The following is a 27500-nucleotide window of genomic DNA, read 5'->3' on the forward strand; positions in this document are numbered from 1 at the left end:
CTCAACCTCACCCTCAGGGAGCATCATCGTACAGCTATGCTAACTCATGCACTCATCCTCGTCGTTGGTTGCGTTGTCTGTGTGTGGTTGCCCTAGAGATTCCCAGGTTGCCCAGATTAACTCTGCACACTATTATGTCTTTACCCTTATTTAGCCTTTACCTAACACTTAGATTTAAGAACAACAAAACCTAACTTGGCACTCGTTAATGAGCACTAATACTAGCACTAATAAAAGTGATTATCACTCTTATTTAAGCTCTGTGCTCGCTTCGTCCTTTGTTATTGTTTTAGTTTTATTTCCATTTTGACATTTCTTTGTTCCCTCCTCTTCCTCCTTGTTTTGCATAACCCCGCCCACATCCCCCCTCATATATGGTCTTGTCTCCACCCCCTCCCACCCCCTCCCTCTTCTGCTGTAGCCTCATAGGCTCGGGAAGCTTGCCGACCAGGTAGGAAACATCCAAGCCCCGCCCCTACTGACTCCTCCCCCTCCGTTTGACCCCGCCTCCTCAATTACCAAGACCCGCCTCCATGCTCTTGCTTCTACTTGCTCTGCTGGACTCAATGCTTGGAGGAGAGTGGGCATTATCTTCCATGTTTACAAAGTAAAAGTCCTCAATAGATCAACAGGTCTGCTGGTGTCTGGGTGCAGGTGGACATGGAAGAGCTCTTACTTTGAAAAGACCGTACTCTAGACAGTTAGCACTTAGTGACTTTTGAAATTCCTATGGTGTTGTCCTGAAAGAGTTCATGTGTTCGTGACTTTATGAGCCCCTCGGTGTGGTGTTGTTCATGTGTTCATGAGTCACTGTGGGGTTGTGCTGAAGTTTTCATGTGTTCATGTATTCATGAGCCATGGTGTTTCGGTCTTGTAGGAACAGCATTGCTAATGTCCCCCACAGACCCTAGTGGTCTGGAGGGGGTATTGGGGGGGTATGGGGGGTCCCCCAAGGTCTAGGGGGGTCCCGGAGCTACCTGGGTCTCTGGTGGTGGTTCTTGTGGGGGCAGTTGACGGCTGGTTTTGGGGGCTGAACTTTAGTTTCTGACTAGTTTCCGCGTCCGAGGCACTCGGCTGACGATCAGGTGACTTCTGCCGCTCAGGGGCGTGTCCACCCAACTCAAATCATCCCTGCTGATTCTAATGCAGTTGTCATGGCGATCAGAACTTTTGGGGAGAAACAATCTATCTTCCGAGGTCTGAATGCATCTCACTATTAGACTCATCCTCTAGCTCCTCCTCCTCCTCCCCCCCCCCCCGGTGTCTCCTAGTTGTTCCTAGTTGCATGACCTTTGACCTTCCGTCTGGTACGCTGCTTCCTGTCCGTCGGGGATTGATGATGAAGATGGTGAACTTCTCTCCGATTGGTCCGCTGTTCTTAACCCTGAGCGTACCTCCTCCCTCGTCCAATCACTGCAGCGCTTCACTGAGCGGACATGCTAACGCATGTCAGGCTAGCATCCCTGCTAGTAGCGGTAGTCGGCAGCCCATTTGTGTGTGTGTGGTAGCAGTAGCGGTAGCAGCGATGATAACCAGGTAGCTAACGTGTTCTTCTCTTCCCAGGGTACCTCGGGCCCCGACCCCACCACCGTCTACGTGGACATGAGGGCCCTGCGGCACGACCGGTACGTCAGCAAATCACAACGCAGCTCTCCGTCATGTGACCCTGTCCACCAATCAGAATGCAGCTGTTGTGATGACCACAGTAAGGGGCGGGGCCGCTCTCGGTCATGTGACCCCATATGGAGCGCAGAGCTGCGGAGTAGTGATGAACACCTGGCCCCGCCTATCACGGTGGGAGGGACCAGGTGCATCACTGACCAATGGGAGCGCTGATAATGATGTGCTGACCCTCTTTGATGGTTGCAGGGTGAGACTGGTGGAGAGGGGGTCGCCCCACAGCCTGCCTCTCATGGAGTCTGGGAAGGTGAGTCCTCCGCCCTCAGACCCATCATCATTAACAAGAGAAACTTTACATTAAGAAAGGTTTACTGAGAGATGGAGGAGTGATAGAGATGGAGGAGTGAGGAGTGATGGAGGAGTGATAGAGATGGAGGAGTGATAGAGATGGAGGAGTGATAGAGATGGAGGAGTGATAGAGATGGAGGAGTGATGGAGGAGTGATAGAGATGGAGGAGTGATAGAGATGGAGGAGTGATAGAGATGGAGGAGTGAGGAGTGATGGAGGAGTGATAGAGATGGAGGAGTGATAGAGATGGAGGAGTGATAGAGATGGAGGAGTGATGGAGGAGTGATAGAGATGGAGGAGTGATAGAGATGGAGGAGTGATAGAGATGGAGGAGTGATAGAGATGGAGGAGTGATGGAGGAGTGATAGAGATGGAGGAGTGATAGAGATGGAGGAGTGAGGAGTGATAGAGATGGAGGAGTGATAGAGATGGAGGAGTGACGAGTGTCACGAGTGTCAGGAGTGTGCGTGTTGTGGCCACCGAAGGGGAAACACATAGTGATGATTTGTGTGAGGACTTCCTGTGAGTCTGCTCTGTAATCGTCTGCTCTGGTCTGCTTCCTGTGTCCTCAGATCCTGCCCGGGGTCCGCATCATCATCGCTAACCCAGAGACCAAGGGGCCAATGGGAGAGTCTCATCTGGGAGAGGTGAGTAGGGATGACCTCATCTTCACCCATTCATTCCCCGACCTCCCTCCTCCATCTGAGGGGATGTGAGCCTGATATGGATCTGGATTAGCGTGTGTGCATGTGTGTGTGTGTTGTGTATATGTGGAGTCAGCGTGTGTTGTGTACATGTATAGGTGTGTTGTGTATATATGTGTGTAGTCATGGCGTGTCCCGTCCCCAGGTGTGGGTGACCAGCGCTCACAACGCCAGCGGTTACTTCACGGCGTACGGCGAGGAGGGGCTGCAGGCGGACCACTTCACGTCCCGGCTCAGCTTCGGCGACACGCAGACCGTCTGGGCCCGGACCGGGTACCTGGGCTTCCTGAGGCGCACCGAGCTGACCGACGCCAACGGAGGTACCGCTCACCCTCTCACGCTGCTGTCTCACTCTGTCACTCTCCTGTCTCACTGTCTCACTCTGTCGTCGCACTCTCTGCTGTCTTACTCTACTGTCTTACTCTCTCACGCTGCTGACTCAGTATGTATGCCACACTCCACTGTCTCACTCTCCAACTATCCTGTATCAATATACCGTCTCACTCGCTGCTGTCGCTGACTCACTATACTGTCTCACTCTCTCACTCCACCATCTCGCTATACTGTCTCAGTCTCTCACTCTGCTGTCTCACTCTACTGTCTCGATTAGGTTCACTCTTGACTGTATCACCCTCTACCATCTCACTCTACCTGTCTCAATCTGCTGTCTCACTCTACTGTCTCGATCAGGTTCACTCTTGACTGTATCACCCTCCTCCATCTCACTCTACATGTCTCACTCTCTGGCTCGCTCTTGTCTGTTTGTGTGTGTGTGCGTGTGCGTGTGCGTGTGCGTGTGTGTGTGTGTGTGTGTGTGCAGAGCGCCACGACGCGCTCTACGTGGTGGGGGCTCTGGACGAGGCCATGGAGCTGCGGGGGATGAGGTACCACCCCATCGACATCGAGACCTCCGTCATCAGGACCCACAAGAGCATCACCGAGTGGTGAGGACACGCCTCCTCTCTCCTCCTCCACACCCCTCTCCCTCTCCTCCTCTCCTCCTCTAACCTCGCCTCCACACCCCTCCTCCTCTCCTCCTCCACACCCCTCCCCCTCTCCTCCTCTCCTCCTCCCCCTCTCCTCCTCCACACCTCTCCTCCTCTCCTCCTCCTCTCCTCTCCCCCTCTCCCCTCTCCTCCCCCTCTCCTCCACACCCCCCCTCACCCCTCTCCCCTCTCCCCCTCAGTGCGGTCTTCACGTGGACCAACCTGCTGGTGGTGGTGGTGGAGCTGGAGGGCTCGGAGCAGGAGGCCCTGGACCTGGTTCCCATGGTGACCAAGGCGGTGCTGGAGGAGCACTACCTGGTGGTGGGCGTGGTGGTGGTGGTGGACATCGGGGTCATCCCCATCAACTCCCGCGGAGAGAAGCAGCGCATGCACCTCCGGGACGGGTTCCTGGCCGACCAGCTGGACCCCATCTACGTGGCCTACAACATGTAGGGAGAGGGGGAGGGGGATAGGGGGAGGGGGGCAGAGAGAGAAAGGGAGAGAGAGGGGGTGGGGGGGAGGGGGAGGGGGAGACAGATATAGGGGGGGAGAGATGGAGGGAGAGAGAGAGGGGGAGAGGGAGGGAGTGAGTGAGGGAGAGGGAGAGAGGGGCAGAGAGAGTGAGATAGGAGGGAAGAGGGAGAGAGACTGTGAAAAAAAGCCTTAAGTAGTTGGATGAAGAAAGTCAGCCTAACTTTGTGGAGGTTTACAAATGAAACAAACGCACCCAGACTCTTCAGTAGCGCCGTGTCTACGGGCCGCCGGAGGGGACAATCCCAGCCTCAGTGTTTAGAGCTTCTTTCTGTTTCAGGGCAGCTTTGTGTTTCGCTGCTGCCCTTTCAGACGTGGACCTGGGGTCTTTTGTAAAGCAGAAATTCTCAACAAACTGTGGCCCGCTATGCTTTCCGTTGACCGTGTTTCTAAATGGTGTAACCGTCACAGAGTTGTGTTTTGCTACGGGGGGCTCCACTCCACCGCTCATAAGGTACGACGCGTTTCTCAACTTTTATTTAGCTTCTATTAGCTGTCGTCGTTTCTTAAAGGACTTCAGCGCTACAGGGTTAGCTCCTTCGCCAGGGGAGCTAGCTAGAGTAACGCTGCTCACACAGCGAGGGCAGAATCACTTCCACTAGCGTAGAGCTAGCATAGAGCTAGCGTAGAGCGAGCACTGCACGCATATCCTGTAAGTATGTACAGAAGAAGAAGAAGAAACCAGACTTAATTTATTTGTTTTTCATTTTTAAAACGGATCTATGGAGTGGTTCTAGGAGGTTCTCGGTATAAAATGTTTTATCTCCTGTGGAACCATGTCTCTATGGAGGGATGATTCTATGAATATAGATCTATAGATCTATGAATATAGATCCATAGATGTAGGTTTGTAGATCAGTACATTTATAAATATAGGTCTATAGAGGTATGAATATAGATCTATTATTATAGATCTATATGGATATAGGATTATGGATCTGTACATTTATGAATATAGAGCAATAGATCTATGATTATAGGTATATTGGTATAGATGTATAGATCTATGAATATAGATCTGTATTGGTGCTGACCATGTGCACTCCGACCCCGGTGGTAAAGCGAAATACAAGAATTTGAGTCGGTCGATTTTTTGGGGACGGAAGTGAAGAATTGAGGAGTATAATTTTAAACGTCATAATTAAGTGCCACTAATGGTTCCTCAAAGCTAAGCTTTAAAATATGTGCCATTCTTTGTCAGATTTCAGTGTTTTTTTGACAAGAATTTTCTTTGGGTCTTTTAAGAAAAGTGACCTTTTTACAATTACCAGACCATTTTCTGGGAATATTAGAAAAGGAAATCAAAAGGAAGAAGTGATTCCAGTCAATTTATTGATCAGCATTTTAAATAATGACGACATGAATAAAGTATTCACTGTTCAAGGTGTAATAAGCCTGTGGCCATATGTTGTGTTTCTGAATGAAACTCCTCCATTTAAAAGAAAAAAACAAACAGTGAATCCATACCTCGGCTGATGTCGTTGTTTATCAGTCGATCGATCAGCATATCTTCATTGTCCGTTTTGTACCCAGGCTTCAAATTACGCGACTGCAATACCGCGTTTCATGTTCCCGATTAGAGCCTGGCTCTCTTTAAAACTATCCACCTTTCAGGAGTCGGCTGAGGGCCCTGGACCACAACGTTAAATTGAGTAGGCAGCGTTAGCATTGTAAATACACCGGTATGTAGCAGTGTCGCCGGTTCATACCGGGATGACACCCGGACAATCACCGCAGGACCGACCGTCGCTCCTTCAACAACACGGAACTTTTATTTTTTTACAAGCACTTTCCTCACTGTTTTGTCTCCGTTTCTTCAATCAGCCAAGTAACTTGCTGACGTTTTTTTTAAGGATATGAAATGTCTTATTTACTTGAGTTGGCATAAGTAAAATAATAAAAATCATTTTGACAATAAAAGAGAATTATGTTTGCTTTGTCTTTTTGTCTATTCCCTCGGCCACAGATATATACCAGAGCTGGGACTCCAATGACCAACTGCACCTCCTTTTACTCAAACTACGCACCATTGCTATTATAACTTTGAAGCCTCGGTTAGGACGGCGCAGAGCCAGGGAGACGTGGGTTCGAGTACCGCTCATGTTGGTCACTTCGATAACACCAAGGCGTCGAGGGAATTTAAACTCTCAATCTCGAAGATTGTCGAGTAAGTTAATGCATCGATCTCCATCTATTTAATGTCAAACGTAAATCAGACTGTGTACTCAGGGTCTCGGTGGTGCAGCGGTCACTCCTGCTGACTGAAGAGCTGCCGACCCGGATCAAGTCCTGCTCATGGTGGTCGTGTTCTCGTCGTGAGTTCAATGTCCAATACCTCCTCCAACCATCTGGTTGAGCGGAGATCGCTACGGGTTAGGATCACGGTGGTGTTTAAGGATTCTATTCCCTACAGGGAATAAGACCGCTAACCCCTGCAGTGCGAGTGCCTTGCTCTACCAGTGGAGCTAGACAGGGAATAGGACCCCTAACCCTGGCAGTGGTTGTGCCTTGCTCCACCAGTGGTGTTGGGGCAGAGAAGTCGAGACGAAGAGAAGCATGACTTGTTGATACATTTATTTGTCCATGGCAGCACATAGAATAATATATTTCTATACATATTGCTAGCTAATGCTGGAACAGAAAGGATGGCAGGAGCATAGAAAATGTTAAGCCACGGTTAATAGTTTACATATGAACAGAAGACAGCATGTCCTACTTTACACCTCGCCTCACTAGATGGCCGCCAGAGGCCGCCGTCTGAATCCAAGACCGCCTCCCACTCATAGACCGCCTCCCCCATGCCAATTCATCACTGATGTCATCCGAAGCGATGCAGAGTAGCGACCCGCGATTAAGTCACCGACCGATAAATTACCCGTGATGACATCACCAACCGATAACCGACTGATAACCGACCCACAATGACATCACCGATAACCGAATGATTATCAACCCGTGATGACATCACCGACCGATAACCGACCCAAGATGACATCACCGACCCACGATGACATCACCGACCGATAACCGACTGATATCCGTCCCACGATGACATCATCGACCGATAAACCCCCCAACGAGTGTCATACGGCAACACGCGGACCCCACACAGTCGGTATTTGCGGTGTGCGGTCTACGGTCTGGTATGAAGAGCGGGACAGAATAGAAATGGCGACCATGCAGTAATCCTGTCACATGACAGGCAACGTCGTCAAAAATCTTTTTGATCGCTCCAAAACGAGAAAAAATATAAAAAAAACTTCATTTGCAAAATCAGAAACGAGAACCAAAAGAAGCGTTTTTCTATCCGGTTGAGTGAAAGAGTCGACTAAAATAAAGGTTGTAACAGTTTAACTGTGACGGACCTCCAAGATGGCGGCCACAAAACGGCGAGTACGAACGCAACGCATGCCCAAACAAACACGAGTCGCCACGACGACCACGCCTAAACATGCCACACAGGTCAAAACATAACGCCTTCCGGCCTCCCCTGGCGCACTCAGGATGACCGCCATTTTGAAACCAATCAGGTCATATAGATTTTATTTACATGTAGTGCAAAGTTGATTAAAAAAAACAAAATGATGATGATTTGACGGTTCACAAACACAAGACAACACATGAGTCTGTTCAGATGATTGCTAAGCTGTGGCAGCGTGGCCGGACCGGACCGCGTAGACCACCTGGACCGCAGCGAACCGGAGCGGACCGTGTGGTGGTGGAGGGGCCTGTAGTAGACCCGCTGGAGGGGCGGGGTCCGTAATCCACGTGTGGGCGTGACCTCTCCGTAGCTCACCTGTACAACAGAGAGACGCCAGCGCCGGGCGTAGACTAATCCTCAAGGTGTACCGGGTCAGGTCCGTTTCCAAGGAAACTCTCCGGGGAGGGAGGGGGTGGGGGGTGGGGTCCAACAACCGGGGGGAGAAGGTTAAAAAGGGCAGAGCCTTCGTCCTCCGGTCCGAAGTCATCATCGCGGAGCGGCAACGCCCCCGACCGACCGGGGCTCCGCCCCCTCGGAGCGGCGCCCCCAACATTAAAAAGGCGATTATATCGCCGCCGTCGTCAGGTAGAAAAACACAGAGTCCACACGGAGGAGGGAGTCTGAACCGAGACGCTGTCCGGCCGCCCTCACAGCTGCATAAATACCTCCCCTCGCTCCGTCTGAGAGAGGCGCCCGGACCCCCCCCCCCCCCAGACACGCCTTCACCGCCACCAAGGGTTGGTCCGTCCTCAGGCTCCTCCCTCCGCCCGGACTGAGAGCGCCATGAGAACACGCCGAGAACACGCCAAGAACACGGCTCCTCTGGGCTCCGAGACAGGCAGCGCTCAGTCCAACGTCTGCTCTTCATTCCGTCGGTTGAAATGCTTCGTTTGACGAGATGATCAAGAAATACAAATAATCCGCACAGACGAGTGAAAACATAAACTCTACGGAACATGTCCAACGTCGTCTTTGATTCGTATCGATGTCCATCGGGATCCGACCCTTACATGTGCGGACACATCAAATGGAAGATTACTCTCTGTCTGCACCTCTAAGGCCAACTTTAAAAACCCTGTTCCCAATCTCAATAAGTGATTTAAGTGACTTTTCAGTAGAAATCGAAAAACACAAAAAAGGAAAAAAGGATAAAAGGTGCTATTCATGTCGTTATTAAAATAAAAATAAAAAGGAAGATTATTCTGGGTGAATACGCTGTTAATGATTAAATGTCACTGTTAAAATCTGGCCGTTGATATTTATATACATCTATAGATGGAGGAGGAGCCAATCGGACGCCGCGGAGAACCAAGTCTCCGCCTCCGCTCAAGATGGCCGCCGCGTCGCATCACAATAAGAAAAGTGTTTACAAAATCCAGGTAATAAAATGTAGTTAATGCTCATTAGCTCGTTACTACACACTTAAATAACACGTCATCGGACACCAGTTTGAAAGGAGCACGTAAGAAAAGAAAGCTAAATTAAAAACCACACGTTTAGATCACATCATCTTGAGCCATGCTCTGAACTGTCCATGATTAGAGGAAGGGGGAAACGCACTGAACTCTGGGTAAATGGGTCCGTTAAATAAAAGATCAAAGAGCTGAACGCTGGATAGGAGGGAGAACAACGTCCTGTTCTCTCCGGACACACGGGGGTCCGCAATGTTTCAGAGGGGAGGGGCGGGGCTCGGGGAGGAGACGGTTTCATCTCTTGCGGCGGCAGGTGCGCTTGTGGTCGGCGTGCCAGTGCTCCTGCTGGCACTTGATGGAGCAGTAGGACGTGTTCCAGCAGCAGTGGTACATGGCCTCCTCCTCGCAGTTATAGCACTGCAACACAACCACCACACTGTTACACACTGCAACACAACGCTGTTATAGCACTGCAACACATCCACCACACTGTTACACACTGCAACACAACCACCACACTGTTACACACTGCAACACATCCACCACACTGTTACACACTGCAACACAACCACCACACTGTTACACACTGCAACACAACGCTGTTATAGCACTGCAACACATCCACCACACTGTTACTCACTGCAACACAACCACCACACTGTTACACACTGCGACACAACCACAACACTGTTACTCACTGCGACACAACCACTACACAACTAGGGCTGAACGATTAATCAAATTCAAATAGTAATCGCGATGTAATAGTGATATGCAAATCGTAAAGGCTGTGAGAAAGAGTTACTGACTGGAAATCAGCAAGATTTATATTTACTTTTCTTTTACAATTCAATAGTTAAATAAATGTTATAATATCAATTCATCTCAACACATTGGCCTTGCCTAAAGGAAAGAGCAGTTTATATGTTGACTGCTTCCAATGTTGTGTTGGTCATACTAAAGAATGATTAATTGCTTTTTTAGTGAATAATACAGAACATAAAGGAACTTAATCAATTCAAAAAATCACATATTAAATCGCAATCGCAATATTGTTCAAAATAATAGCAAATTTAATTATTTCCCCAAATCGTTCAGCCCTAAACAGCTGTTAACACTGTTATAGCACTGCAACACAACCAGAGCACACCGCTACATCAAAACCACGACACACTTTTGTAGCACTGTCTGCAACACAACCAGGATGACACCTTTAACACTGCAACACCACCAGGATGACACGATAACACTGCCACACGACACAACCAGTGAGACAACGGTGTGGCGTACGAGGCATCTGGAACACACCATTAGCACCGGCCTTAGCCCCAGCCCCAGGCCTTAGCCCCAGCCCCAGGCCTTAGCCCCAGGCCTTAGCCCCAGCCCCAGGCCTTAGCCCCAGCCCCAGGCCCAGGCCCAGGCCTTAGCCCCACTCACCCACTGCTTCTTCTTGGTCTGGGAGATGAGCTGCTTGTGTTGGGTCACCATCTTCTTCACCTCCTCCACCAGCTCCTCCTTGCACTTCTCCTTCATCTGCTTACACTTCCTGTCCACCTCGCCCTGGGTCACGCCCACCGCCTTGCTGACAGCCTGGCGCTTCTCCTCCTCCATCTCCCCCCGCAGCTGGGAGAGACACCAACCATATCAGAGAGAGACCAACCACATCAGAGAGAGAGACCAACCACATCAGAGAGAGAGAGACCAACCACATCAGAGAGAGAGAGAGACCAACCACATCAGAGAGAGAGAGAGACCAACCACATCATAGAAAGAGACCAACCACATCAGAGAGAGAGAGAGAGAGAGACCAACCACATCAGAGAGAGACCAACCACATCAGAGAGAGAGACCAACCACATCAGAGAGAGAGAGACACCAACCACATCAGAGAGAGAGAGACACCAACCACATCAGAGAGACCAACCACATCAGAGAGAGAGACCAACCAATTCAGAGAGAGACCAACCACATCAGAGAGACCAACCACATCAGAGAGAGACGCCAACCACATCAGAGAGAGGGACACCAACCACATTACAGAGAGAGACCCCAACCACATCAAAGAGAGACACCAACCACATCAGAGAGAGACACCAACCACATCAGAGAGAGAGAGACACCAACCACATCAGAGAGACCAACCACATCAGAGAGAGAGAGAGAGACGCCAACCACATCAGAGAGAGTGACACCAACCACATTACAGAGAGAGACACCAACCACATCAGAGAGAGACACCAACCACATTACAGAGAGAGACACCAACCACATTACAGAGAGAGACACCAACCACATTACAGAGAGAGACACCAACCACATTACAGAGAGAGACACCAACCACATCAGAGAGAGACACCAACCACATCAGAGAGACACCAACCACATCAGAGAGAGAGAGACACCAACCACATTACAGAGAGAGAGACCAACCACATCAGAGAGACACCAACCACATCAGAGAGAGAGACCAACCACATCAGAGAGACACCAACCACATCAGAGAGAGAGACCAACCACATCAGAGAGACACCAACCACATGATCTCACAGACCGACAGACAGACAGACCACAGGAGAAACCTCCCCCAACTCACCCCTCCCTCGCTCCCTCCCTCCCCTCACCTTCTCCAGTGCTCCCTCCCTCCCCTCACCTTCTCCAGTGCCCCCTCCCCCTCCCCTCACCTTCTCCAGGGCCTCCCTCCCCCTCCCTCACCTTCTCCAGTGCCCCCTCCCCCTCCCCTCACCTTCTCCAGTGCCTCCCTCCCCCTCCCTTCACCTTCTCCAGTGCCTCCCTCCCCCTCACTCCCCCTCACTCCCTCCCCCTCCCCTCACCTTCTCCAGTGCCTCCCTCCCCCTCCCTCCCTCTCCCTCACCTTCTCCAGTGCCTCCCTCCCCCTCCCCTCACCTTCTCCAGGGCCTCCCTGACCACCCGCTCCGTCTCCCTCTTGTTGTCGGCCTTCATCATCTCCTTGACGTCGGTGAAGATCTTGGTGTACTTCTCGTGGCAGAGGTTGTGGCAGGCGCCGTCGTTGGCCGTCTGCGTGCCGCGCTGCAGGGTCCTGGGCGGGGCCGCGCCCCCCGGCCCCCCGGGGCCCCGCCGCGTCTGGGTGGACACCGACAGACGCTCCGGGGGCGGGGCCACGCAGGACGAGGCCGGGACCTCCTGCTGGCTGGAGCTCACCGCCTCCATCTCTGGCTCAGGGTCCTGGGGGAGGGGGGTGAAGGACGTGACTTAATCTGACTGATGTATCTTTAGTCGTGTGTGTGTGTGTGTGTGTGTGTGTGTGTGTGTGTGTGTGTGTGTGTGTGTGTGTGTGTGTGTGTGTGTGTGTGTGTGTGTGTGTGTGTGTGTGTGTGTGTGTGTGTGTGTGTGTGAGACTCACTGCGGGCTCTTCTTTGGGCTCCACTGCCTGACTGCGACGGCTCTTCTTGGCTTTGGGCTCCTGACATCCTTTGAGCTGTGATGACATCAGCACACAGTCATCCAATGAGGACACAGGGCGCTGAGCGAGGCTACAGGTCATTGGCTCGATGGTGTGGTGGACTGGACCGACCCCATGCCGCTCCCTGGGTGCTGGGAGCCAGCGTGAGCGGGGCACTAACGTCACGTGGTAGCTACCAAGTGATGCTAGTGACCAGCTCATGATGGTTCCCAGCTTTGGGATGTTACCATGTGATGCTAGAATATGATGTAACCCTGTGATGCTAATATGTAATACTAGAGCGTGATGTTACCGTGTGATGCTAATATGTGATGCTAGCATGTGATGCTAATGCGTGATTTACCATGTGATGTTACATTGTGATGTTACTCTACGATGCTAAAGCGTGATGTTACCATGTGATGTTGCCCTGTGATGTTACCCTGTGATGCTGAAGCGTGGTGTTACCATGTGATTTTACCATGTGATGTTGCCATGTGATGTTACCATGTGATGCTGAAGCCTGGTGGTTCTCCACAGTGAACTCACATGTCTGATCTGCTCGTTGCTGGTGGAGGAGATGCTGGACTCCGCCTCGTCCGTCCTCTCCGTCCTCGCTCCTCCCCCACCTCCACCACCTCCAGCTCCTCCACCACCTCCTCCACCTCCTCCTCCACCGCTCTCCTCCTGGCCAGCCGTCTGCCTCAGGCCCCCCTGCCTCTGCTTCTTCTCCTGGCCTCTCTTCTCCTCCTCCTCTTCGTCCTCCTCTTCCTCCACCTCCTCCACGTCCTCCACGTCCTCCGGCTCCTCCTCCAGGTCCTGTGCCGGCGGGCCGCCCTCCACCTCCTCCACCTCCTCCACCTTGGTCTTCCAGTAGCGCCCCTCGCGCAGGAAGCGCTGGTAGAGCTGCAGCTCTTCGCAGGCCTTCTTCCAGCCGTTGCTACGCTTCACCTGCAGCTGCTGCACGCTCACCTTGATGTCCTGGATGTTGTCCGCCGGGATCCATGCCCTGCTCCCATTGGTCGAGAGGGACGGGGGGGAAATTTAGCCCCCCGGGTTGCTAGCAGGGACCGGAGCCGGACCGTCAGCAGCTCTGGGAACGCTGGACCCGGGCTGGCTGCGTTCGGCTAGCTCTGGTCCCCGCTAGCCTTCTAGCTACACTGGGCTAATGGCTACCTCTGGTCCCCGCTAGCACTTCTAGCTAATGGCTACCTCTGGTTACAGCTAGCACTTCTAGCTAATGGCTATCTCTGGTTACAGCTAGCCTTCTAGCTACACTGGGCTAATGGCTACCTCTGGTTACAGCTAGCGTTCTATCTATGCTGGGCTAATTGCTAGCTCTGGTTACAGCCAGCCTTCTAGCTACACTGGGCTCATGGCTGCCTCTGGTTACAGCTAGCCTTATAGCTACACTGGGCTCATGGCTACCTCTGGTTACAGCAAGCATTCTAGCTACACCGGACTAATGGCTACCACTGATTACAGCTATTCTTCAATATTTTCAAGAGGAATCTTTCTAGAGCCTTCCCATGTGTACATTTGATTCTGAACTACCCAAACGTCAACCAACGATTTATATTATTGTGATGTGCACCCTGCTTGCATACTTGAGAAGGTGTGTGTGCTAACTAGCACTCTACTAGCATGTTTTAAAACCGCAACTGATAACAAGTTCTTTGCTTAGAAACAGTATGTTAGCAATAAAAATCAAAGTTAACAACAGGCTATGCTAACTAGCGTTCTGCTAGCCGTGCGCTAACCATGGTGCTAACCTCTGGTGCTGGTGGCCGAAGAAGCGGACGTCCACCTGGTTGTCCTCGCGCTGCAACACCTTGGCCGGCCAGTAGCCGAACCCCTTCATCTTGGCCCACACCACCTCATGGACCGGGCTCTGCAGAGGACACACCTAGCGTTAGCATCTCTTTAAACCTAGCGCTAGCGTCTGCTTCAACCTAGTGTTAGCGCCTGCTTCAACCTAGTGTTAGCGTCTGCTTCAACCTAGTGTTAGCGTCTGCTTCAACCTAGTGTTAGCGTCTGCTTCAACCTAGTGTTAGCGCCTGCTTCAGCCTACTGTTAGCTCCTGCTTCAACCTAATGTTAGCGCCTGCTTCAACCTAGCGTTAGCATCTGCCTCCCTTTGGCGTCTGTGTGTACTGAGGGTCAGGGTGCGTGTGTGCGCAGGCCTGTTCTAAAAAATAGCACAACTCATTCATGAACAACTCTTTCCCACCCTTTTTAAGTCATTGTTGATAATTATTGTGAGAAATCATCAACATGATCAGTAGATGAGTCTCATTAATCATTAATAATAATATATAACTAAAGGCAAACTGAGCTAATTTGTTATTTCAGAAGAGTGTATCAAACTGGGTGCCCTTCGTATGACTCAGTGCCCATGAAGTAGTTCTCAGGTTCAAAAAGGTTGGTGAGCCCTGGTCTACCTCAACCTAGCGCTAGCATCTGCTTCAACCTAGCGTTAGCGTCTGCCTCCCTTTGGCGACCATGGGTGTGTCTGTGTGTACTGAGGGTCATGGTGTGTGTACACACACAGACACAATGTGTGTGTGTGTGTGTGTGTGTGTGTGTGTGTGTGTGTGTGTGTGTGTGTGTGTGTGTGTGTGTGTGTGTGTGTGTGTGTGTGTGTGTGTGTGTGTGTGTGTGTGTGTGTGTGTGTGTGTGTGTGTGTGTGTGCACTGAGGGTCAGGGCGGGTACTCACACAGGGGTAGCAGAACCAGTTGTCCGGCCGGGCGTTTGACAGGTAGAAACAGTTCTTACACAACATCAACTCATTCAGCTAGAATGAGTTGGGGGAGAGGGAGGGAGGGGGGAGGGAGGGGGGAGAGAAGAGAGAGATGTATCAGACAGAGCACTACCTCAAGAGACGGGTCGTAGTGTGCAACATCGGCTCCAGCCTACTGCTCTATAAGGTCAGTGGGAGAGCTGTACCTCGTGACAAGTGTCGCTGTAGAGCAGCCGGGCGATCTCAGCCTGGTCGCTGTGCACTGCAACACACACACACACACACACACTAAAGTAAGCCCACGTCCACAGTGCACAACACACCACTGGTACTCAGACAGTAGAGGCTCCTGCCCACCTCCGAACAAGATGGCCGTGTTGTGGACGATCTGCTGGGCGTCCGCCTTGAACTCCTCGAAGTTCTTGTAGCGCCCCTCAGACAGGTTCTGACACACACACACACACACACACACACACACACACACACACACACACACACACACACACACACACACACACACACACACACACACACACACACACACACACACACACACACACAGTAACAGTTCATTGACCGTGTTCCACCTGGTTACAGTCAGGTAGTGTAACAAAGTAGTCGTGTAAAAGTGAGGGTGTTCAGTGTAGTTGTGTAACAGTGTAGCAGTGTAGTTGTGTAGCAGTGCAACAGTGTAGCAGTGTAGTTGTGTAACAGTGTCGTGAAATTGTAACTGTGTAGCATTGTAGTTGTGTAGCAGTGTAACTGTGTAGCATTGTAGTTGTGTAGCAGTGTAACTGTGTAGCAGTGTAGTTGTCTAGCAGTGTAACAGTCTAGCAGTGTAGTTGTGTGACATTATAACAGTGTAGTTGTGTAGCAGTATAGTTATGTAGCCGTGTAGTTGTGTGGCGGTGTAGTTTTGTAGCAGTGTAGCTATGTGGCGGTGTAGTTGTGTAGTAGTGTTATTGTGTAGCAGTGTAGTTGTGTAGCGGTACCTCCTGTATGTTGGTGACGTCCAGGGCCGTGTGGATCAGCCGTTTGTACATTGGGTGTTTGGTGTCTTTCCCCTTCTTATTCAGATCCACCGCCTGGAGGGAGGGAGGGGGGAGGAGGGGGAGAGAGGGAGGGAGAGACGCCCATAAATGTACTGCTTGATTTTATAATGGGTCAGAGATTTTTTTAATTGAACGTTTTAGACTTGGTAACATCGTCTTCAACATCATAACCGGCCGTCAGAGAACAGGTTTGAGAGCGTCTCACTCTGCTCCCAACACAGGCAGGGTTTTATTTCCATTTCACCGCGTGCGTGCATGTGTGCGTGTGTGTGTGTGTGTGTGTGTGTGCTCACCCTCTCCTTCATGCGCGTGACGATGAAGCGCAGATATCTACACATCTCCTGTTTACTCAGAATCTTCTTTTTACTGCCCTGCACACAGACAGGTCAGAGACAGTTACTAGACAGACAGCTAACAGACAGGTCAGGGAGACAGGTGAGAGACAGACAGGCTGTACCCTGCAGACGAGGCAGTGCCACTGGGTGTGGGGGTCCCTGGTCTTGTCCGTCTCCCCCAGACACTTGAGGTGGTAGACCCTGAAGCAGCCGTCACAAGACACCACCTCCCCCGGCAGGTGGCACTGGAAGCAGTACCAGTCATGGTCCTCAGCCTCCCAGTCCTGCACACACACACACACACACCGGGTCAACCCCCCACCGCCGCCCTGACCTCTGGCTGAAACTGTGACACACAGAAACACAGTTAAGTCTAACACGCACACACTAAAGTGCAACACAAAACACACTTATGAAAGGTCAATGATTGCGTAAGTTGTGTTTAAAATCGGTGGTTCAAGTGAAATCACGCCTCAACCACGCACACAAGGACAAATATACACATATATATATATATATATACCACATTAATCACACACACTAGGAAAATATACAGCAATATAACACCCCCCCCCCCCCCCCCCCCCCCGGGTTGACCAGACGATGATGTCTTCACCTCCCGTCTCCAGCCAGGCGGCCCGCCGGTCAGGTGACTCAGGTCAGGTGACTCAGGTCAGGTGACCCGCCAACACTGTGCCAACATGTCTTTGGTGACCCAGGTTCGATTCATCTCAACCGGCCACGCCCCCGGCCACCACCCAACACTCACTCTGACTACCACTACTACTTGGATTAAACACACTGGTCCAACATTCAGCCAGTCAACGAGTCAGTCAGGAGGGTGTAAAAAGCCTTACCTTGCTGCCCTCTGCCTTGGGTTCCTGTGGTTACAAGAGAGATAACACAAGGGTTAACCGAACCTCATGGTGCACTGTGTGTGTTTCTCTGCATGCGTGTTTGTTTGTGTGTGTGGCGCACACAAACGCACATGCATGCAGAGAAACACACACAAGCACACAATGTGCGCTTGTGTGTGTTTCTCTGCATGCATGTGCGTTTCTGTGTGTTTGCGTGTGTGTGTGTTTCCCTGCATGTCTGTGTGTTTCTGTGTGTGCGTGGCGGGGGTCTCACCATCTCGTCCCCGGGCAGCCAGTAGCCCTCCTGCTCTATGCCGGCCTTGGAGCCCTTGCAGCCCACGGTGAGGGTCTCCACCACCAGCCCGTCCTTCACCGCCAGGCTGAGCTGCCGGCCCGTCTCCTTGGGGTGCATCCCGAACACCCGGCTCAGGTACCTGCAGGGAGACAGCGCTGAGTGGAGGGGAGGCAGGACACCCCCCCCCAGGCCTAGATCTCTCTCTCTCTCTCTCTCTCTCTCTCTCTCTCTCTCTCTCTCTCTCTCTCTCTCTCTCTCTCTCTCTCTCTCTCTCTCTCTCTCTCTCTCTCTCTCTCTCTCTCTCTCTCTCTCTCTCTCTCTCTCTCTCTCTCTCTCTCTCTCTCTCTCTCTCTCTCAGATTCAAGGTTCCGCGGCATTCCGCTGCACCCTCCGTTGCCGTGACAACAGCCACCCAGACAGCGGGGAGAGTGCAGCCAGCCGGCGAGGTGGGCCGCAGACTGGCAGCCCGCTTAGCGCTTTGTTCACCGGTGATCCATAATCAATCATCCGCACCCCCACACAAGACCCCCGTTATCCTCACCAAGGGTATGGAGTGAGGATTCACCCTCCACGGGATCACCCCCTCACAAACATCTCATGTGTCACATTCGCACAAAGGCTGTCCGAGAACCGCTGTGTCAAGGGTTCAGTGAGCAAGGCACCAACACCCCACATGATTGTCGGCTGGCAGTGAAGGCATGAGGTCAGTGAAGGCATGTTGGTGTGTGGGTTTGCGATGAATGGGTGAATGTGAACGTTAACCTATTTCACCACCAGCGTGGGAGACCTTTACATGATCAGAGGGACATCATTCTCCCTCAATCTGTTTGATTGACAGATCAGCCCCTCGGTAGGCATCTGTCAATCATACATGCGGGAGGACACGCCCACATTTCTGTCCCCCGGGGGCGGGTGATGAACCGGCTCAGAATCACACCTGGTGTTGGTGGTGTAGTTGGTGTTGGTGGTGTTGTTGTTGATGGTGGTTGTGCTGGTGGCGGAGTTGGTGGTGCTGTTGGGGGAGTAGGTGGTTTTGGTGGGGTTGGTGGTGGGGGTGTTGGGGCTGTTGGGGGAGTAGCTGGTGTTGCTGCTGGTGATGTTGGTGCTGTTTGTGGTGGTGCTGTTGGGGGAGTAGGTGGTGTGGTTGCTGTTGCTGGTGGTGGTGGCGCTGCTGCTGCTGGTGGTGTTGGTGGTTGTAGTGAGGGTTGCGGTGGTGGTGGTGGTGTTGGTGCTGCTGCTGGTGTTGGTGGTTGTAGTGAGGGTGGTGCTGGTGTTGGTGCTGCTGGTGGTGGTGGTGGTTCTAGTGAGGGTGGTGGTGATGGTGTTGCCATTGGTGGTGGCGGTAGCGGAGGTTGTGTTGCTGGTGTTATGACGTTGGTGGTGTTGGTGGTGGACCAGGGCCGATGCAGTGGTGGGTGGGGGCTTACTTGGAGATGCGGTCCATGTTGGCGATCTGCTTCTGGTTGCGGATGACCTCGATGGCGGCCCACACGTACTGGACCACCTTGGGGTCCGCCTGCCGCTTCCTCACCGCCCGCGACATCACTTCCTTATTCATCTGAGCTGCAGCAGGACACAAAGCCCAGCTAGCGTTAGCTCTGCCGACGCGCGGGAACAAGCACGCTAGGGTACGCAGCACACTGGGGTATTATGTTATGATACATAGCACCCTGGGATACATAGCATGCTAGGATACCAGCATGCTAGGGTACTCGCATGTTAATATACAAAGCATGCATGTTGATATACAAAGCACGATAGAGCTTGAAGCTTGATTATACTAGTTTTGTGATCATTTGACGCTAAAATCGAAATCACAATCAAATCCGATTAATCCACCAGCCCTACATAGCAGGCTGGTGGATACATAGAACAGCAGGGAATGTAGCTCACCAGGAAAGATAGCATGCTGGTACATAGCCCACTAGGTATTAAGCATGCTAGATACATAGCTTGATAGGGAACATAACATGCAATGGTACATAGTAGCCCATATCGATTCATCAATGCACTGGAATTTATTTGTTCTCAATTCAATATCGATTCAGAATTTCCATAAAAAAAGAAAAGAAAAAGAAACATACTCAGTCTTTGTAATCTGGCAGCGAGTATGCCTCAATGAACATGCCCTTTTACATTTGTCCATGTTATGATTATTACTTTTATGCTGCAAGTTTAGCCCAGGAACAGTACTATACAATGTTGTATTCCCTTTTTGCTAGTTAAAGCACGACGAAATGGTTAATTCATTTTGAAATGGTTAATTCTTAATAATATTTAGGTATTTTCGTCATCTGCACGCATTATCGAATCGATATCGAAGCAATTGGATCAAAATCAAATCAAAATCAAATCAATTCAAGACCTAAAGAATCGAATTGAATTGAACTGTGAGGTACCTTGCAATACCCAGCCCTAGTACTACCTACCTAGTGCTCTAGGATACCTCAAACCACATAAAGGACATTTAAATGACACCAACCAAGCCGAGTCTAACAGCTAGAGCCAGAAGTATCCAGAGACAGAGGGAGAGGGAGGGCGAGCGACCTCGTTGTTTTCTACGTTTAAAGACCTCCCCGGTAGTTCCACTCCACATGGACCCGCCAAAACATCGAAGGGCTTCTAATTGGTCCACCTGTACAGAACGAGGCCCCCGGGGGACGACCGCCTGATCCGGTGGATTCACCCAGAGCCCTCCTGGAGCCTCCAGAGGCCTGCCGCCTGTCGCTGCCCCGGGCCCTACTCCGTCTGCACTTTAAACTCTAATCCAAGGTTTACCGCTCGCCTGCCAAGCGGCCGTGAAACCTCGGCTGTTGGTTTCATAAATCTGCACCACGGCAGAACCCATCATAATCCCCCAGGTTTAATACCCCCGGAGACCGGCCAACACACACGCTGAAGGAGGCCTCAGGGGGCTAGGGGGGGCCACAGGTGGTTAGTGGAGGCCCCAGGGTGCTAGTGGAGGCCCCAGGGTGCTAGTGGGGGCCCCATGGTGCTAGTGGAGGCCCCAGGGTGCTAGTGGAGGCCCCAGGGTGCTAGTGGAGGCCCCAGGGTGCTAGTGGAGGCCCCAGGGTGCTAGTGGGGGCCCCATGGTGCCAGTGGAGGCCTCAGGGTGCTAGTGGAGGCCCCAGGGTGCTAGTGGAGGCCTCAGGGTGCTAGTGGAGGCCCAGGGTGCTAGTGGAGGCCTCAGGGTGCTAGTGGAGGCCTCAGGGTGCTAGTGGAGGCCCCAGGGGGCTAGTGGAGGCCGAGGGTGCAAGTGGAGGAACCAGGGTGCTAGTGAACCCACCCTGAGCCTGTTAGGAACCCACCCTGAGCCTGTTAGGAACCCACCCTGAGCCTGTTAGGAACCCACCCAGAGTCTGTTAGGAACCCACCCTGAGCCTGTTAGGAACCCACCCTGAGCCTGTTGAGCCTGTTAGGAACCCACCCAGAGTCTGTTAGGAACCCACCCTGAGTCTGTTAGGAACCCACCCTGAGTCTGTTAGGAACCCACCCTGAGCCTGTTAGGAGGTATAGCTCAACATAAAGGCTGCGATCCATTCAGGGTGAGACATGTGTGATGGACCTGTTGTGTGTCACATTCCATCACATCCCTTCAGCCTTCAGTCCATCAGCAGGCGCTCTGATCCAGAGAGACTGGCAGCACATGTGACCTGCTCAGAGGAGCAGCTAGGGGTTAGGGCCGCCTGCTCAGGGAGTCGGGGATGAGCCCCAGGACCTTTAGGCTGGGCGTACGCAGGCTGTATGAGATGGATGGCTCGTAACATCTGTAATTAAATACAGATTAACAGCAATCAAAATGCTGTTGGTCCCTAACCCCTCATGATCCTCGCTCGGGCGTATGATAACATGCACGGCCAGCTGTCCATCGCCGGACACACGGACGGGATCCCTCCGACCGTCATGACATCTGCATTCTGTATCCCCCGCCAAGCAAGACATGCAGGACACCAGCCCCATGACTACCACCAGACTACCACCAGCCCCCTGACTACCACTAGCCCCCAGACTACCACCAGACTACCACTAGCCCCCAGACTACCACCAGACTACCACCAGACTACCACTAGCCCCCAGACTACCACTAGCCCCCAGACTACCAGCAGACTACCACCAGACTACCACTAGCCCCCAGACTACCACTAGCCCCCAGAGTCAGACTACCACCAGACTACCACCAGACTACCACTAGCCCCCCAGACTACCACCAGACTACCACCAGACTACCACTAGCCCCCAGACTACCCCCAGACTACCACTAGCCCCCAGACTACCAGCAGACTACCACTAGCCCCCAGACTACCACCAGACTACCACTAGCCCCCAGACTACCACTAGCCCCCAGACTACCACCAGACTACCACTAGCCCCCAGACTACCACTAGCCCCCAGACTACCACTCGCACATCACACATCATCACCCCCATCCTGAAATCCTGAAATCACTGCACTGGCTCCCTGTCTCACTCAGAATTGAGTACAAGGTCTCCCTCCTCACCCACCAGTGCCTTCACGGACTTGCCCCCCTCTACCTTCAGGAACTCCTCACCCCCCCGACAAACTCACGTACACTCCGTTCAGGATCCACTCACACCCTCCAAACCCGACATACAAAGCTGTGCACCATGGGTGATCGGGCCTTTTCTGCTGCTGCCCCTAGACTATGGAACGCCCTCCCTGACCACCTGAGGGCTCCACAGACTACAGCTCTTTTTAAACGGAACCTCAAAACCCATCTCTTTAAAAGAGCATTTAGCTAAACTTTCTTTGAGGTTCCCCCTTTTTAATAGTTTTTTTGGTATTTTTTTTCTCTGAAGCACTTTGAGATTCTTGAATATAAAGTGCATTATAAGTACAATTTATTATTATTATTATTATTATTATTACCACCAGACTACCTCCAGACTACCACCAGACTTCCACTAGCCCCCAGACTACCACTAGCCCCCAGACTACCACCAGACTACCTCCAGACTACCACCAGACTTCCACTAGCCCCCAGACTACCACCAGACTTCCTTCAGATTACCACCAGACTACCTCCAGACTACCACCAGACTTCCGTCAGATTACCACCAGACTACCACCAGACTACCACTAGCCCCCAGACTACCTCCAGACTACCACCAGACTTCCGTCAGATTACCACCAAACCACCACCAGTCCCCAGACCACCTCCAGACTACCACCAGACTGCCACCAGCCCCCAGACTACCACCAGACTAACAACAGCCTCTAGACTACCACCAGCCCCCAGACTACCGCCAGCACCCTACTCACCCAGACTAACACCAGACTACCCCCAGCCCGCCCCCCTCAGACTACCCGCAGCCCAACCCCCGACAGCAGCTAGAGTCGCCCCCGCCCCTGCAGCCCACCCCGCAGTGTGACACTACAAGCTGTCATGACAACTAATTATGAAGCTGCGGGTTCATATGCCAATTAGGCAAGGTGTGATCCGGCGGGGCCAATCATCAACACAGGCCGCACCGCGCGCCCTCCTCACCTGGTGTGCCCGCGAGGAGGACAGGTGAAGGTAAATAGTCGGCTAGGGTGAAGACCCTTTAGCGCGGGCATCCCGCCTGTTGACGTCACTGACCGCTGACAGCGCTGGGGCCTTACATAAAGGACGTGTTGTTGCGTCCAAGTGCAGCACAACGTACACAAACACGAACGTGGTTCCGATGAAAGCCCGCATTTTAGCGGGCTATTGCTTTTTCTCCCCAACAAAAGGAGCAGAAAGGCCCCGTCAGCTACGGTTAGCACAACGTAGCCTACATCATAGCGAGACGCGCCACACACAAAGCTCGAACGCGTCGCTTCGTTATTTCACGAACTTCTTCAACACGAAGTTCGGATGAGACGATCCGCGGGGTTCTGGAGCTCCGGGTCTCAGCCCCGGGGGCTGTTGGTGGGCTAGTCAGCTAGCGGGCTAGGCTAAGCTAGATGTAGCCGCTAGCAGTGTCTGACACGTCCCCCTCAGCCCGCGGGTCAGCATCCCGGGTTAACCAGAGTTAAGGTAAATTAAGGTTAAGGTAGTAAAACAGTACTCACTAGAACACGACGACACGGAGAAAGCCCGCCACGGGGACACGCGCCGCGCTAACGAGGCTAGCAGCTAGCGGCTAGCAGCTACTGGTTTGTTTTGGTGTGCGCCATGTTGCCTCTCCTCAGCCCTCCACCAGCCTGTCACGGAGCGGGTTGTGAACGCGTGGTTAACGCGCTGTGACGGGGTGAGGGCGGAGACTCACCGGGGCGGCGGCGCTACTGAAAAACACACGGCGGGAGGATCCACAGGGCGGTGGGGCGCCTCGCAGCCGGGTATCCGTGGTGGATCAGCGGGACGAGGGTCGGGTCTGACGGGGAGGTAAACATCAGGAGGAGGGCTCAGGAGGAGGACCACCAGGAGGAGGGCTTAGGAGGAGGAGGACAACTCATGAGGAGCACCACTCAGGAGGAGGAGGAGGACCGCTCAGGAGGAGGAGGGAGACCGCTCAGGAGGAGGAGGACCGCTCAGGAAGAGGAGGGAGACCACTCAGGAGGAGGACGACGACGAGGTGGAGGACCACTCTGAAAATCCCCTCCTGGATGTGGATCTGGTTCCTCTCCTCTTCTGACCTCCTCTGCTCTATATCTCTGTTTATCTGATGAATTTATTACCATTAATATGAACACATTTTTATTATTATCAGATCATTAGAACAATGATTTTGGTCGTTACATATCATGGTATGTGTGTTATTGTTAGAAGTTATTGTGTCTGTCAGACAGTAACAATCCGGACAGTACTATGAATTTACAATTCAAATGTACATTGAAATAAAACGAAATGAACTGAATACAACTCTAATTTAAGGACCCATGTCGAAAGATTTGCATTTACGCATCATATTTGGATTATGCATATTGTTTTGAGAAATTAATTGTGGACCGTTACGATTGACCAACAGCAAAGACCTTGTATGTGTCAACAAGATAACAGTTGATATTTGAGCGATTACTGAGGTTCATATCAAACAGATCATAAATAGAGCTGGTTTCTGTTCCTCAGAGACACACACACACACACACACACACACACACACACACACACACACACACACACACACACACACACACACAAACAGCAACTTAAAAGTGTTTAAAAGTTCCCCAACTTCCAGAAGGGATGGTGTGAGGCCTGCTGGGGAGGGTGGGAGATGTAGCCAAACTGTCACGCCAGGCAGCCAGTTGGCCTATAGAGATTGCTAATGTTTATATTTATTACTGAATTATTCTGTATATTTATAGTTCTGTGTCATCAATCTATAAACTCAATTAACGCATTGATCAAAAGCACAACCACGAATTACACATGAAAGGAGGGTAGGTAGAAATTTCTATCAATTATCGACCTAAAGATTATTTAAAGATGCTTGAAATATGGAACGACAATGCACACGAATATTGCTTATGAATGAAGTGATAATAAATGAGTTTGAAATGCATTAAATTTGACTTACAAATACCAACCACTAGATGGTGGAAGAGTTCCACTCAACGGGACGGTCACGGGAAGACGAGAAGGCGAAGTGGAGAACGAGGTTTGTCTTCGCCTAGTTTGGTAGTAATTAATTCAAGATAATAAAGGAATTAGAAATATTCCACCTAACCTAACCTTGTCTGAGGGCTACTTAGGGCCATTCTAATTTAACTTATTTTACGCATCATTGGGAAATGTAACCGCAACTTATGAGCAGAACCCTTAAGCGTCTAATGTTCTCCTCACACGAGGCTCCGCAGGAGGAGGAGATGAAGGGAGCAGCAGATGCACTCTGCTCCGTCTGACTTCAGTCAGCTCCACTGCACTCATGAAACGATGCTGCAGCACATCCCGCAGCATCGGACTGCTCCCGTCCCAGAGCCCTGGGGTCAGGGGTCACGAGAGGATGATCTCTAACTCATCTTTAAGTGGAGTAACAACCTCCTCTGTGGCCAGGCTAACCCTGCCTTCACTTCATCACCTCACGCACTCATCACCTCATCACCTCATCCCCTCATCATCACTTCATCACCTCATCCCCTCATCATCACCTCATCACCTCATCACCTCATCACTACACATTGGGTACCACTGTAATATGTGGTGATTAAAATGCGTTGGTAAAACACTTGTAAACCTCCAAAGAGGAACTTCATGTTGTGTGAGAATATCCTGCAGTTTGCTGACAGCACAACAGTTTTGTTCAGGTTTTTAATTGAATAATTAAGATCGGCCCATGCAGGATAGACTGATCTTGTTATGATTTAAGCATCTAATTATAAAAACGTGGTGCGGAAAAATAATTGGAAAATGGCAACAGAAGAAGGTTACTCTGGGACGTGATGAACAAGAATATGGTGGAGTGGACTGAAAACGCTTTGATTAGATGTTTTTATGGAATTTATAAAGTATGCCTAATTAGACCCTCAGAGGTGTGGATGGGGTGAGCCTCGTCTCTTTGAGGAGCCCGCAGAGGCTGACGGAGGCGGACAGAGAGCTATCAGCCCTCTCCATTGGGTCCGCCCCAGGGGCGTTTAGGAATGCCACACCTTCAAACCCTGGCCAGCTCGTCAGAGACACGATCCCCTCAGGACGAGCGACCTAGCCCTTAAATCTGCTTTGCTTTGATATCCCGTTCAAATCTCTTCTCCCTCTTGCTTCAGGAATAAAGGAGCCCTGCCCGCTACTGCCAGTCAAACCCTGCATCAGCCAATCTCGGCCTGGTCCCGCCCTCCTATCGGTCCTGTCTGGATGCAGAATCCAAACAGTGAGTGGGAGGGGTTTAGGGTGAGTGGGAGGGGTTTAGGGTGAGTTGGAGGGGTTTAGGAGTGTTGATAGTAAGATTTTTTAAAACAAAGAGTGAGGTACGAGGTAGAAAGCATTTTTAATTTGTAGAATGTATCGAATATGATTTTCTTTTGTAACATTAGGAAATAGCTAGGATGAGCATCGGCTACCGGTAGGTCGAGGTCACTCTAAAGCGTGGAACACACCGGCCCAACAGTTGGCCATCCGAAACGTTTGGGGAGACTCGGACGAGTTCGGAAACCAATCTGTTCGGTGTGTTGAGCTGTGTTGGAGGCTTTTGGAAGAATTATTATTATTATTGCATCTCACTCAAGCGCAGAACGTACGCGCTACAGTGTAGTTGGCAGTAGTCTTCGCGGTGTGTTTCAATGCAACTTTTCTGCCGAACGGGTCAGACGAGAAGCAACGGAGTGGGCGGATAAAGGCTGTTAGTTTGAGTCTGGTCTCTGAGTGGGCCCCTTAAGCTACCAGCGAGATGAAATGTTGCACATTGAGACTTTAAGAGAACCGATTCAGTCAAGCAACAAGACAGATGGTGAAGAAGAATTAATGAGGCAATGAAATGAATTGTATCCCTAACTCACTCCCTAACGCTAATCTTCAAGTGGAAAACAATTCAGCTTCAGGATAACTTCCAGACTTTTCTCAGCAGGAATCCTTTCCATAAAGATGTCAGACCATTATAATGACGTTGTGAGCGTGTCGGTGGCAGAAACCAGGCCCTTCAGAGGCCCTATGCTGCCCGTAGCAGATGTTACACAGATAACGACTAGAACTCTCTCGCTCAAATACAGGACCAATTTAATAAAACATTTTCAGCAATAGTCACCAAGACACAAAATGGTGGGGAAATAGGTTGATCCCAAAGTTACCCTTTGAGGCAGCCT

At 51.4% G+C, this 27500-nt stretch overlaps 2 protein-coding genes across 3 annotated transcripts in view; one reads left to right on the top strand and one right to left on the bottom strand.

Moving 5' to 3' along the window:
- The window catches only part of LOC130387565 (disco-interacting protein 2 homolog C-like), a 62159-nt gene extending 58047 nt beyond the window's left edge, over positions 1-4112 (top strand). The window contains exons 32-38 of one of the 2 annotated variants that reach the window (XM_056596733.1): positions 422-451; positions 1564-1625; positions 1870-1927; positions 2542-2616; positions 2819-2993; positions 3494-3617; positions 3860-4112. In XM_056596733.1, coding sequence (XP_056452708.1) covers positions 422-451; positions 1564-1625; positions 1870-1927; positions 2542-2616; positions 2819-2993; positions 3494-3617; positions 3860-4112 — 777 coding nt within the window. The remainder of the gene's footprint in view (positions 1-421; positions 452-1563; positions 1626-1869; positions 1928-2541; positions 2617-2818; positions 2994-3493; positions 3618-3859) is intronic. The other variant, XM_056596734.1, reaches the window with a different exon arrangement.
- A 798-nt stretch (positions 4113-4910) lies between these two features.
- zmynd11 (zinc finger, MYND-type containing 11) lies at positions 4911-24028 on the bottom strand. Its single transcript, XM_056596434.1, has 17 exons — positions 23838-24028; positions 19211-19346; positions 17763-17922; positions 17489-17512; positions 16754-16915; positions 16590-16667; positions 16237-16329; positions 15602-15689; positions 15451-15506; positions 15221-15298; positions 14277-14395; positions 13223-13513; positions 13054-13117; positions 12466-12540; positions 11988-12287; positions 10521-10706; positions 4911-9500 (listed from the first exon to the last, which is right to left on the bottom strand). Exons 2-17 carry the CDS (start codon positions 19339-19341, stop codon positions 9378-9380), a joined length of 2028 nt encoding a protein of 675 aa, XP_056452409.1. The 5' UTR covers positions 19342-19346; positions 23838-24028; the 3' UTR covers positions 4911-9377.
- Between the last annotated feature and the right edge of the window lie 3472 nt (positions 24029-27500).

Source organism: Gadus chalcogrammus, chromosome 8, assembly GCF_026213295.1.
Source record: "Gadus chalcogrammus isolate NIFS_2021 chromosome 8, NIFS_Gcha_1.0, whole genome shotgun sequence".
In the NCBI taxonomy this organism is placed as follows: Eukaryota; Metazoa; Chordata; class Actinopteri; order Gadiformes; family Gadidae; genus Gadus; species Gadus chalcogrammus.

Coding starts and splice junctions, on each gene's coding strand:
- zmynd11 (XM_056596434.1), bottom strand. CDS start 19,341: ATGAATAAGGAAGTGATGTCGCGGGCGGTGAGGAAGCGGCAGGCGGAC. Junction 17,513..17,762: donor GGCTGCCCGGGGACGAGATG/GTGAGACCCCCG, acceptor TTGTAACCACAG/GAACCCAAGGCAGAGGGCAG. Junction 14,396..15,220: donor ACTGGTTCTGCTACCCCTGT/GTGAGTACCCGC, acceptor TGTCCTCTGCAG/AGCCCGGTCCATGAGGTGGT.